Source organism: Gopherus flavomarginatus, chromosome 10, assembly GCF_025201925.1.
Source record: "Gopherus flavomarginatus isolate rGopFla2 chromosome 10, rGopFla2.mat.asm, whole genome shotgun sequence".
Classification (NCBI taxonomy): Eukaryota; Metazoa; Chordata; order Testudines; family Testudinidae; genus Gopherus; species Gopherus flavomarginatus.
The window spans coordinates 12,433,491-12,447,022 of NC_066626.1; the positions used below are offsets into that span (position 1 = coordinate 12,433,491).

The 13,532-nt window shown below is 40.7% G+C and overlaps 1 protein-coding gene across 7 annotated transcripts in view; it reads left to right on the plus strand.

Moving 5' to 3' along the window:
* LRRFIP1 (LRR binding FLII interacting protein 1) overlaps positions 1–13,532 on the plus strand; it is a 211,037-nt gene that overhangs the window by 123,049 nt on the left and 74,456 nt on the right. For 5 of the 7 annotated variants that reach the window (XM_050916117.1, XM_050916110.1, XM_050916112.1 and 2 more), the window contains one exon: positions 10,562–10,579. The exons of the other annotated variants lie outside the window; for them this stretch is intronic. In XM_050916117.1, coding sequence (XP_050772074.1) covers positions 10,562–10,579 — 18 coding nt within the window. The remainder of the gene's footprint in view (positions 1–10,561; positions 10,580–13,532) is intronic. 7 annotated transcript variants of the gene reach the window in all.

Sequence of the window (13,532 nt, forward strand, 5' to 3'; positions counted from 1 at the left end):
TTTGGAAAGGATTGAGTGTAAAGCTGCTCTTATCAAAGAAATCACTGCTACAACACTTCGTTGCATCAGTGTTTCAGAATCATTCATTTTGACTCCAACTTGCATTTTGATCCAGCCACCTAATCTTGGTGAAGTAATTAATTTGTGGCAACTCTTCTCAGTTGAGGCAGGATTGTTGCCCCAGAGGCTGAAGAAAAATGATTGTCTTACAGCAGCATGGGTTACATATGGCTTTTGAAGTTGGAGGGGTTAGACATTGGGCAGTAATAGTCTTGTGAGGAGTAATAGTTTTACATGAATTTCTTTTGCTTTTTGTAATATTTCCCACTTTTTGTTGTTTCTTTTTGGTTCAGAGGAGAGGTAAAGGATCCCCAGTTCTTAGTCTAGAGACCAATATAATTTCATCCGTGGGGCCCTGAGAGGTAGATAAAGAGCCCTCATCTGTGGCAGATGCCAACATAATTGGTTATATTAGCTATTCATAACAGGCAACAATTGTTTTTCACCCTTCCTAACCCCTTTCTAAACTGTTCTTACTCAGCAGGAGCTGAAGCAGTGGTAGAACCTAAGGGCATTTTCTACACTTATAGTGCTGCAGCTGTGTCGCTGTAGCACTCAGTGAAGACCCTACCTGTGCCAACTTCTCCTGTTGGCGTAGATACTGCACCTCCCTGAGAGGCAGTAGGTATGTCGATGGAGAAGCCCTCCAGTTGACACAGCACTGTCTATTCCCCTGAAGCGACATAGTCATACTCACATAAGTTGGTAGTGTAGACCAGGGCTCAGTCTTCTCTCGCACTATGTTGGCATCATTCATACCATCTCTGCCCTTGATTGTAGCATTACTGTCAGTCTACCTTCAGGCACTGTACTCTTATGTTCCTTACTGGGAGAAATGACTGCATATGTTCAGGCTCCTGTTTTTAATCAGTACAACGATAACAATTTCTGTAAAGCAGAAGGAATTCCTGAATATGCAGCTCAGTTTTTCTGAACAGGGAAATGCCTAAATCAGAGACATTACCAGGATGTAACCAAGAGAAGATTGTTTTTTCTAAAATTTTTCTAGGGCTCTGGAATGTATTAAATTCTTCTCTTATTTAGAAATACAATATTCCACAGCAGTGATACAAGATATTAACGTTATTCAGAAAACTGCAGAGTTTACAATAATTACTGTAGAATGCTCAGATGTGTTTTACATAGAGGCACATTCTGGTTTCTCCGCTGACAAGACTAAATATGTTTTACTTTTTTTTCTAGGGCATACACCTAGATACCACTGTTTAAATTGATAGTATTGTCTGAAGTGAAAAGAGAATGGTAATCTCATCCCACTTTCTAAACCTCATCAGAAAATCCCTATATGTCGTCTGACACAGCAGAGAACTGTGCACATCAACAATCCGCTTGCCTTTGACTAACTCTACTACTGCCATTACTGTCTCATAGACTCATAGGTCAGAAGGGACCAATATGATCATCTAGTCTGACCTCCTGCACAAGGCAGGCCACAGAACCCCACCCATCCAATTTTATAACAACCCCTAACCCAGGACCGAGTTATTGAAATCCTCAAAATTGGTTTGAAGACCTCAAGCTGCAGAGAATCCACAAGCAAGCGACCCGTGCCCCACGCTGCAGGGGAAGGCGAAAAACCTCCAGGGCCCCTGCCAATCCGCCCTGGAGGAAAATTCCTTCCCGACCCCAAATATGGCGATCAGCTAAACCCTGAGCATGTGGGCAAGACTCACCAGCCAGCACCCAAGAAGGAATTCTCTGCAGTAACTCAGTTCCCATCCCATCCAACATCTCCCCGCAGACCATTGAGCAGACCTATCTGATGGTAATCCAAGATCAATTGCCCAAATTAACGATCCTATCATAACATCCCCTCCATATACTTATCAAGCTTTGTCTTAAAGCCAGAAAAGTCTTTTGCCCCCACTACTTCCCTCGGAAGGCTGTTCCAGAACTTCACTCCCCTAATGGTTAGAAACCTTCGTCTAATTTCAAGTCTAAACTTCCTAATATCCAGTTTATACCCATTTGTCCTCGTGCCTACATTAGTACTAAACTTAAATAATTCCTCTCCCTCCCTAACGTTAACCCCCCTGATATATTTATATAGAGCAAGCATATCCCCCCGCAGCCTTCTTTTGGCCAGGCTAAACAAGCCAAGCTCTTTGAGTCTCCTTTCATAAGGCAGTTTTTCCATTCCTCGGATCATCCTAGTAGCCCGTCTCTGAACCTGTTCCAGTTTGAATTCATCCTTCTTGAACATGGGACACCAGAACTGCACACAGTATTCCAGATGGGGTCTCACCAACGCCTTATATAATGGTACTAACACCTCCTTATCCTTGCTGGAAATACCCCGCCTGATGCATCCCAAAATCGCATTTGCTTTTTTAACAGCCGTATCACATTGGCGGCTCATAGTCATCCTGCTATCAGCCAATACCCCAAGGTCCTTCTCCTCCTCCGTCGCTTCCAACTGATGCGCCCCCAACGTATATCTAAAATTCTTATTATTAATTCCTAAGTGCATGACCTTGCACTTTTCACTATTGTATTTCATCCTATTTCTATTACTCCAGATTACAAGGTGGTTCAGATCTTCCTGAATAGTATCCCTGTCCTTCTCCGTGTTAGCAATACCCCCCAGCTTTGTGTCATCCCCAAACTTTATTAGCACATTCCCGCTCTTTGTGCCAAGGTCAGTAATAAAAAGGTTAAATAAGATCTGTCCCAAAACCGATCCTTGAGGGACTCCACTAGTGACCTCCTTCCAGCCTGACAGTTCACCTTTCAATACGACCCGCTGGAGTCTCCCCTTTAACCAGTTCCTTATCCATCTTACAACTTTCATATTCGTCCCCATCTTTTCCAATTTAACTAACAGTTCCCCATGCGGAACCGTGTCAAACGCCTTACTGAAATCTAGGTAAATTATATCTACCGCATTTCCTTTATCTAAGTAATCCGTCACCTTCTCAAAGAAGGAGATCAGATTGGTTTGACACGATCTACCTTTAGTAAATCCGTGTTGCAATTCGTCCCAATTACCATTGACCTCTATGTCCTTAACTACTTTCTCCCTTAAAATTTTTTCCAAGACCTTACATACTACAGACGTCAAGCTAACAGGCCTATAATTACCCGGATCACTTTTATTCCCTTTCTTAAAAATAGGAACTACATTAGCAATCCTCCAGTCATATGGCACAACCCCCGAGTTTATCGATTGCTTAAAAATTGTCGCTAACGGGCTCGCAATTTCACGTGCCAGTTCCTTTAATATCCTCTGATGGAGATTGTCCGGGCCCTCCGACTTTGTCCCATTGAGCTGTTCAAGTACGGCCTCTACCTCAGTTGCGGTAATATCCACTTCCATATCCACATTCCCGTTTATCATCCCTCCATCATCGCTAGAGTCCTCACTAGTCTTATTAAAAACTGAGGCAAAGTACTTGTTTAGATGTTGGGCCATGCCTAGGTTATCCTTAACCTCCATTCCATCCTTCTTTTTTCTTTGTTTTCTTCTTATTTATGTGGCTGTAGAACCTTTTACTATTGGTTTTGATTCCCTTTGCAAGGTCCAGTTCAATGCGGCTTTTAGCCTTCCTCACTTTATCCCTACATGTTCTGACCTCACCAAGGTAGCTTTCCTTACTGATCCTGCCTTTCTTCCACTCCCTGTAAGCTTTCTGCTTTTGTCTAATCTCCTCTCTGAGTTGCTTGCTCATCCAGTTTGGCCTACAACTCCTGCCCATGGTTTTTTTCAGGGTGACACAAAATACCTTCATTGCTATCTTTCTGCGGCTGCAGGACTTTCTTTTCTCACTTTCACATACAAAGCAAAAGGAGGAGGAAAATATATTTACTAGCTCCAGCAAAATATTGATAGAAACTTTTCTGTGGTGTCCTTTCCTAACTGTTCCTTCAAGATGTATTTTTGTAAATAAATTAACGAATGTGAAAGACTTGCAATTGCGATTCATTTCCGCTAGTCCCTATTGAGTGGGAATTAAGACACTTTCTTTCCTTGCTTGGATTTAATGTCTGTGGGTCATGTGACCTACTGACCCGAACTGACACTGGGTAACTAGGAGTCTGTGTGATAGCCATCTAAGGCTGGGAAGGTAACAGGCAGTGAGAGACCTACAAGGAAACAAAACTCCTGCTGTCTTGGCCTGGAGGGCAGGGAAGTTTTGACTGGAATTTGTTTTCCACTTATCTATGGGGGAGAGACTGCTGTTCCTGTATGAAGATTGGCCTGTATCCAGTTTTGAGACTGCACAGCAGCTAAAAACAGGTACTATGATTCACGGCAGGATTGAAGGGGGAAGATGTGAAGGTTATATGTGCACTAATACTACATCATCCATAGACCTTCGTCTTGACAATAGTGCTCACCTTTTTTCTGCCCCGAGATTTATCCATGTGATCATTTTTGTGTAGTAGCAAGCATGTACCGTTTATGTTAAGTGTTACATTTATTTTAGCTGTTGCAGTAACCAAGCCACGGTTAGCACTGTGGGCAATAATAAAGTAGATTTTTTTGGTATTGAAATATTGTAAATACTAGAATCCTGACTGCTTACAGATCTATTAATAGAAGAAAAAAAATTTTTGATTATATAGCTGCAACAGGATATCCCTCTTGTTTAAAAGTAATGGATAGTTATTGATTATGCTATTCATTGTGGTCGACATTTATTCCTTTTGTTTAATCTTTCCCATGAAGTCATTTTCTTACTATATAAATTAATGTTTGGGCTTGCTGCAGAGTGCCCCAAAGGCTCTAAATTCCGATAAACCTACTCTTTATTTTAAGGCTAAGTTGGAAGTGGGAGGATTAATCTTAATGTATAAAGCAGTCTCTTTCCACTATTTTATTAGAAATTCAGGAGGGCTTTTTGAAGGATTTATTAGTTAATATTGGTGTGTTGAAGTACGGCTTTCAATACAGAAGACTTTATTCTACTTTATTTTTAGTTGGGACCCAGTCTTTTAGCTATATGATGACTTTCCATGTTGTCAGTGTGGAGGAGTTCCCACTAATGTTGAGGAATGAGGGCTCTTTTAGGGTCCACCATGTTTTGTTATTCCAGATTGTATAGTATGAAGGTTGCAGAGATTGAGACTTTAACACACGCATTCTGTTCTCGGCTAGAAATTGCCTATAAACTCTGGTAGTATACCTATTTCTGTCAGACCTAGATGTAACCACCCTAATCCATGCATTTTCACCTCAAGGATGAACTATTTAACTCCTGCAAGTTAATGTTAGTGGTTAATCAAAAATCCCATTTTTATGAAATGTAGCAGCCCACTTCTTGATCCAGGCTAGCTGCTGACAGCACATTACATCATTACACTGTGCTTGCCACTGTTTCCCCCCCCCCCACATTAATATCTGGGTCCAAATCAAGGCCAAATCATTAATGCCATTAATAAACTGGGTCCAGACTCTGAGACCACGTCTCTAGCTGCAAAATGCTACACTCAGTGAGCACACAAACTTTTCTAATCTAAGTGTGAATATTTTAGGACTCAGAGGCAAAATTTTCTTGGCACTGCCTCCAAACTGTGGAACATCTGCCAGACACCAGAGTGTACCCATTTGTGAATGCTGTCAGAGCCCAGTGCAAACCTCACCTTTTTCTCAGCAGCCCACTCACAGTGAAAGATTCTGAAAATGAAGATGAGACACTCAAAGGTACAAGAAAATGAGAATGGTAAAGCAGAGAGAGAGAAAAAACAGGCTAAATAAGACCAATACCTCCTACACCTTACCTGGTTTTTGTGATGTAGTTTTGCCAGCTAGATACAGTGAAAGGCAACTGAAAATATGAGAGAAGTGGAAATCTAGAGTTTAATGAGCATTCTTGCTCAGTCTAAATGAGTTGTGGGATATTTTAATTGATTTTCTACCTAGAGGCTCTTCTACTATCCATGTTCCAGAACCCACATTCCAGATACCTCCTAGATATTAGACTTATTAGACTTATTGGCGCATTGGTTGTCAAAATATTTGCTGGACTTGCCCATCCTTCGCTCACTAAGATTGTAACAAACCCATATACACGTCTATAAAATTCTGATGGATTTGCTCCAGACAGCTATTGGCAATGAGCATGTGGACCTAAACCACTTGCAATACCTAGAAGGCTGGCACATTCGTGGGACAAGCCACCATTAATATCCACAGTACCTCCATCTCTGGGTTCGGGTTACCTGTCACCTATTGACACAGGTTCTGCTCCACTGTTATCTCTGGACTCAGTCATCTTAGTCAGATTCGGAAGTGGGGTCTTTTGTGTCCCACAACAGACAGGACACTTACCCTCCATCAAAGCCCTGGGGTCCCTGGATGCCCCAACAGGTGGGGACATTGCAAGGGACAATGGCCTGTGCAACGAGGGGGCTACCAGTGGCCATTCTGGACACCCTGGGGTTTCCCTCCCCCAGCTAGGACTTTTCATCCATCTGAGTTGTCTTCCTCGAGAGGCACCACAGACAATGTTCTCCGATGCCTGGTGCCAAGCAACTTAGAAGCTGCTCAGTTTCTCCACTGCAAGAGGCAGACCAGCCATTGCCTCAGTATCCTGGTAAAGATAGTGAGTGATTCTCCATCAGAGGATTACAAAGCTCACCAAAAACTGCTTAAAAGGGTGCCCATGTTTTTAGATATTCAAGCGGAAGAGGTCTGTGAGAAATTTCACAGGCTAGTGGACATTTTGGCTTCTGTGAGAACCTCCAGAGTGGCACTTTAATGAAGCAATTCTGAAGCCAGTTAAAATGCTTTGGCTGACCCCACCTTCTGTCCTGTCTATAGCACAATGGACAGAGATGAGATACTATGTCCTTCTTAAGGGCTTTTACCGTATCTAGAGTCACCCACTCCCAGTCTCTTTGGTGGTGGCAGCAGCTAGTGTGCAGGAGAGGCAGAGTCACCAAGTGTCAGTGCCGAATAGTAAGGAATCAAAGAGGTTGGACCTGTTTGTTTGTAAACTTTTACTTGACAGGAGGTCTACAGCTGTGATTTTCTAACCAGCAAGTTTTCCTGAATTGCTACGACTTTGCCCTATGGCAGTGTTTCCCAATCTTGGGACGCCGCTTGTGTAGGGAAAGCCCCTGGCGGGCCGGGCCGGTTTGTGTACCTGCCGTGTCCTCAGGTCCCGCTGATCGCGGCTCCCACTAGCCGCGATTCACTGCTCCAGGCCAGTGGGAGCTGCTGGAAGCAGAGCGGGCTGAGGGATGTACTGGCCACCGGCAGGTAAACAAACCAGCCTGGCCCACCAAGGGCTTTCCGTACACAAGCAGCGTGCCAAGTTTGGGAAACACTGCCCTATGGAAAGAGATCATAACAACACTGGTTCTTGACCCTGTTAGTGTTGTTAGTGAGGCCTCTGCTGCCACTCCCATTAGATTCAGCCATGATTTTTCAGGACCATGACCATCTGCTCAATTCCAATCTGCAGGCCATCAGCTTGACAGCATGGACGCTTTAAGGCTAGCCCCACTAGCAATGACTGACTTGAAAAATGTTCAGGAGATGCTTCTGAAAAGCAGAAAACCTTGAACTAGGCATACTTACCCGGCCAAATGGAAATGCTGTTTTATCTGGTCTCAGCAGAGAAGTCTCTCTCCAGGGCAGGCTTCCATTAACCACATTTTGGCACCTCCAACAGTAGTGCCTTGACAGTTCCATTAAAGTACATTTGTGATTGTAATGTTCCACTCTGCAGTGAGTAGTTATGGAGTTGAAAAAAACTATTTGCTATCAGATTTCTAAAATGATTGGATAGGTTATTTCTTCTGGTACAAGAACCCCATGAGATCTCAACCTCATGCTAACAAAATTAATGAGGTCTTCTTTTGAACTTCTTACGACTTGCCGCCTACTCAACTTCTCTATGAAAATGGTGTTTTTGGTGCAATAACCTCAGCAAAGAGAGTAGGTAAATTGGGAGCCTTGGTTTCTTTACGTGGTTTTTCATAAGGATAACGTTTACCTCCACCATTGCCCAAAATTCTTGACAAAGGTAGTTTTCAGTTTCTACATTAATCAAGCAATTTATTTACCAATATTTTCCAAGAAGCCTCGTGCATGCAGATGAGCAGAAGTTTTTCATTAATTGGATGTGAGAAGCATTGGCCTTCTCCTTGGACCGTGGCCGATCTTTGCTCAGTTATTTGTTGCAGTTGTGGACATCATGAAAAGCAAACTGGTTTCCACCCTGGACTTCCTTCTGGATTTTCTCTTGCATTTGTTTGTGCTGCTAGTTAGCTAATGTCACGCTGCCCCTAAAGTATCAGCTCATTTGACCACAGCACAAGCAGCTTCAGCAGCTTTCCTAGCACAAGTACCTATTTGAGACCTTTGCAAAGCAGAATTATGGTCATTAGGGTACACGCTTTTGCCACTCATTATGCCATTTCCCATCAGTCCAGGAAGAATGTTAGTTTTTTGGACATTTGTTCTACAATCCCTGTTCAGATAGACTGCAAACTTGCCTCAATGTTGTTCTGCTTATGTGTCACCTACAATGGATAAGATGTGCAGTCACTTGAAGAAAAAATGGTTACCTACCTTTTTCATAACTGTTCTTTGAGATGTGTTGCATATGTCCATTCCATAACCTGAATTCCTTCTCTCTCTCTTGGGAGTTTATCCGGTAAGAAGAACCTGAAGGAGATTGGGGGAGTGGCTCTGCTCTCTTATATCGGCATGCAGTGGTGCATGACGATATCACTCAGGTCACCCTGATGGGTACCATTCAGGGGAAAAAGTTCTCCAACGGTGCACAAGGTACATGCTCAACTACAAAGTGTTTCTCCTATAGCTTACCTTTCCTTCCTAATTAATTTTGAAGTTATAATGCTGAAATATTAACTAATTCCAAAGCAACAGACTGGCATCAATACAGTATCATAATGTCACAAAGATACACAGGTTGGTTAGCTGTGTGGGGAAGACCTAGGTCCCAATTATCCCCCTGCATCTGTGCTCAGAGTTAATACTTCGGAGGCATTAACACAGACTCTGCAACTGCCCTTCACCATCACCCTGAGGGGAGATTTTGCACAGGCATAGCCTGTGAGACGGGAGATGCCGGGTCTCTGAGTATCTCAAAATTCACTGATTTAGGGGGACTGAGTACTTGTCCATTCCATAGCTGGACCAACCCGTCTCCCCACTCCGCACTGAATAATGAAGAGGAAATTCAGAGTTGAAAGTGATTTGTATTCTGTAGATGGACTTTTACCCCATAGAAGAGCATGTGCCCCCTAGTTTCAGAAGTGATAGGATTTATTCAATATCTGTGAATCTCTCTCAAAAAAAAAAAGTTAGGTAAATTAATAATTGATTGGCAGTTCTGCTAGACTGGAGAATTAAGAGCTTCCTTAATTGACCAGCCCTCTAAATTCTCTACATGTGCAACAGAATGCATCTATTTTCTAGTCCTCCATGGTTCAATGTTTTTCCTACTGTGTATCTGTTTAATACGAAAACTGCTTGTTGCGTAGAGGTAGTAATACCAATTCAAAAGGAAACTTGTTCCATTCTCTACACTTTTCTCTCTCTTTCAGTACAAACACACTATCCTCATTAGTCTAAAAACTAAAGTAAATTCTTATAGTCAGTAAACTAACTAGAGAAGAGAGCATGTGGGTAATTTGTTTGGTGTACTATTCAAACTATTAAGAAATTAGGCAACAGTTTTCTTAGTAGTAGCATGAGTGCAGTTGTTACTGGTGCAGATGTGCACTTTCAATCTGATCATTGGAGGCCTATTAACAATTACAATTAAAAGTTGGACAGAGGAAGGAGGGACACAGTTGGAAGCATTTGGGTATACCTACAGGCTTTTGAGCAGTACTGTTAATCCTAGCCAACAGCTGGCACATTTTCTGTGTAACTAATAGATTGAAAATTGTACTTGATAATGCAGTTTCCTGCTAGTTATTAAAATGTCATTGCTGTTCCTTAGCTAAATACAACCCAGAAACAAAGTGGAGGGTTACTAAGGGCTGGCAGATTAATCTACAGCTAATGCTATTAAACTCATTTGATTTTATTGTAATGGTAGATGCATAATTGTCCTCTTGGATAGATATTTGGAGGTCCACCATTTTGGAGGGAGAGTGGAATAGGCAAATGGTGCAAATCCAATTCTCATCATCTGATCTTTGAAATGAAAGAATCTTGCCACAGACTCAATGTAAAGCTTGAGAAATGTTTTTACAAGTTAACATGCAGCTACATCTGTTTCTGTATTATAGTATCAAGTGGGTGTAAAATCAGGAAGAGCATGATTTGACTAAACTCAATATAACGGGAGGCTGGAGAGAAAAAGCAGAGTTTAATTTTGCAAAGGTTTCCTGGATTTCAATTATGGCTTATTTCTGTATTCACACTTTACTGTATGTACTATATAAACAATCTTTTCCCTTACAATAGGTTCTAAAATTGTATTGCTATTTATTAATTTATTCATACAAGCAATTTTCTTTCCCAATTTCTTTCCTCTTCCCCTTTTTCCTGTAGATCTATCAGGTCCAAAAGGTAGGGTTTGTCTGGTCTCTTGTATTATGATTTGCATGCATTTTTGTCACATCAGGGGCCTTGATACCATTTCAGAAATAAAACCCCTCAAGAATGCATGGTACGCAGCAGGTTTTTTCTGTGTGGAACTGTCCTTAACTGTTATGTGATCTCCATACCCTAACTGTTCCTCCTTTACCCCAGCTCTGAGAGTTCTGCTGGTAGTTAAGAAAATAATGTACTTAGTCAAACATTTTAAAACAACCCTCTCCTCTGTCAAACACTCTTTTTTTAACTTTAGTATCTTTCTAGCTCACATCTCATAATTTCAAGTTATTCCCTCCTGCTGATTTGCATGTAAATGGTCAGCGTAATCAGCGAAAAATTAATTTGACAAATCAGGCATAATGTGAAACTATTTGGTGGCTTCATGTGTCATAAACTGTACAGTAGTTTGTGGAATTAATGCAAAAATTACAATTTTTAATGTTTATAATGGTAGTTATTAATCATCAGCAAGTCTTCATGTTATGTCAAAATCTCAAGCTGTACAATACTTGCTGTGCATGAACTGTATAGCACCTAAATGGAAAAATTGGTTAAAAAAATACTTAGTTATCATGATATCTTGGGGAAGAAGGAAACCCAAGACTATATAAACCTGCTGTTATCCACCTTATTTAATAAATGGCCTTTCTGAGACTGTTACCTTTCATTGCACCATAAGTGTCTTCTGAAAATCAAACTCTGGTTTGCTTTGACCTGTCACTCCAGTATCCTTTTGTTGCATGTTTCACTGGCTGACCATGTAGTGTAGGGTTCTGAAAGTACTGTTATACTCTGAAAAGTGAGTATGTAAAACAGATCACGTCAATAAGAAAGTGTCGATTTGTTCAGAGTAATAGCTTGATTACATCAGTGGCAAAAATAAATGTTAATCTTATTACCCTTGCCGAATCAACTCTGTTTTGGGAGAGCAAGCTGAATTCAGCTTCTGTCTTTACGTCAACAGGGTTGTTAAGTAAGTCCCAATTATGGGATCAAATTTAACCCTTAGTTACACTACATATGTACATCCCCATTGGAGGCATTCTGATTGTGTAGCTAGAACAAGGTAAAATTTGGCCTTCAGAATCATTACTACATGAACCAGGAACTACCTAGTTTAACTTTCAAATCCCATTTTTAGTGTTTTAAAAGCTGCCAGTTAGTTTTTTCTAAATCTTATAAATGGAGTAAACTTGATCTGAAATCACTGGCAGATGTTAAAACTGGAACCTCACAATGCTATTTAATGTCACTTTTCTGGCTAGAATAGCACTTGAAGCTCGCAATAGCATACTAACTACAAAGATCAAATGAATGGGTGAACATAATTTTTCTTGAAAAAGTCCTAGAATTACTTACCATTTGTAAGAGAAATCTGCAGGGAAACTAGATAAGTCAGCTTTGAATACTTGAAGAAAGAGACTTGACATAGTTGGTTTGGCAAATGTCTGTTATACTTTCACATACTTAAAAGACTACCAAATATTTTCAGTCAATATGAGGTGATCATGTTTATATCAAAGCATTTTATAAATTAAATAGAACCTCTAAGGCACTCAGTAGCCTTTCTTTCACCAATGGTATTAAACCTTGTAGCTTTAGGTGGGTGGAGGAAGGGAAGGCACAAAGGAAGGCACTGTAAAACTGCCTGGAGGTAAATTTGAGAAACATTGAAATCTTCTATGGATATCTCCTTGTCCTTGTTCACAAGTCTGACTTCAGAAGGCCAGGTCACAAACCGTAGGATTAAGTGTGCAGAAAGCATGGTTCACAAAACCTTTAGCATATTGTTAATTTTATTTATAAAAGCTTCCTATGCAAACACAGTGGGTTGGGCTTTTTATTTTCATGGAATTTTTAGGCTTGAATTGCATCATCTAAATCAATCTGGTTACCAGACATAATTCCAAGCAAATTGTTTTGGAGAAAATGTGCCGTTTTAATCAGTTTACCTGTCCTGAATATTACAAAGCAAAATGTGTAAGTTTTGCCAGACAGGACTCTGCAGTTGTCTAAACCAGTGCATTTATTTACAGGATTGGGACCTTAGATTATATTTAATTTTGGGGTAGGTTGTCATATATATTACATTTCTACCTCAGCACTTGTGATGAGATGCATAAAGCTTGTAATCATGGTCAGTTACTGAAGAAAGCACAAGAAGAAGTACCAAAAACTGTATTAAGCCCTACCTTGAAGTACACTTTGGATTCTTATTTCTTTCTGGCTAAGCAGTGTATGAGCATTGTAAAGGTTCGTGAGCCCATGCTTAAATGCTTTGTGGAAAAGAGAAGCAATAACTTATGTACCAAATTTTAAACATGCAAGTAAATTATCTTGCCGAATAAGTCTTTTTCTTTATGTTCTAGAATCATGATTGCATAGTGCTGTTAAACATATAAAGCACTAAATAAATGCTCTTATTTTTTAATTATTTTAAAAATGTTTGATTTAAATGGCAGACACTGCTTTTGGAAGCTTATATTCTAATATTTTTCATACTTGTATAAGACTGCAGTAAGCATCCATCCACCCATTCTCAATTGTTCCTCCAAACCAATGATATCTGTCAAGTTGATCATGTGGTTTTGTCTGTCCAGATTCTCCTAACTGAGCAGTGATATTTATGATCTGCTTTGAAAAGCACTGCTTTTCTCTTTCCAGGGGAGGGGGCCTCACCGGATCACCCCTTTAGTTTGAAGGCAAGATGTTTGTAATCGGAGAGAATTAGACAAGGACAGCCAACAAATGTCTCTTTCACCAAGTTTTCTCATAAGCAGATTGTTTTAGGAAGTAAGGAAGTGAGTTGATGCTAAACACTGAGTATACCTTAAAAACTTTCAGTTCTTGAATGTTTAACTTAAATGTTATGAGATCTAAACAAAATAGGAAGCCATGCTTTTAAAAACAATTCCCTGTGTCCCTC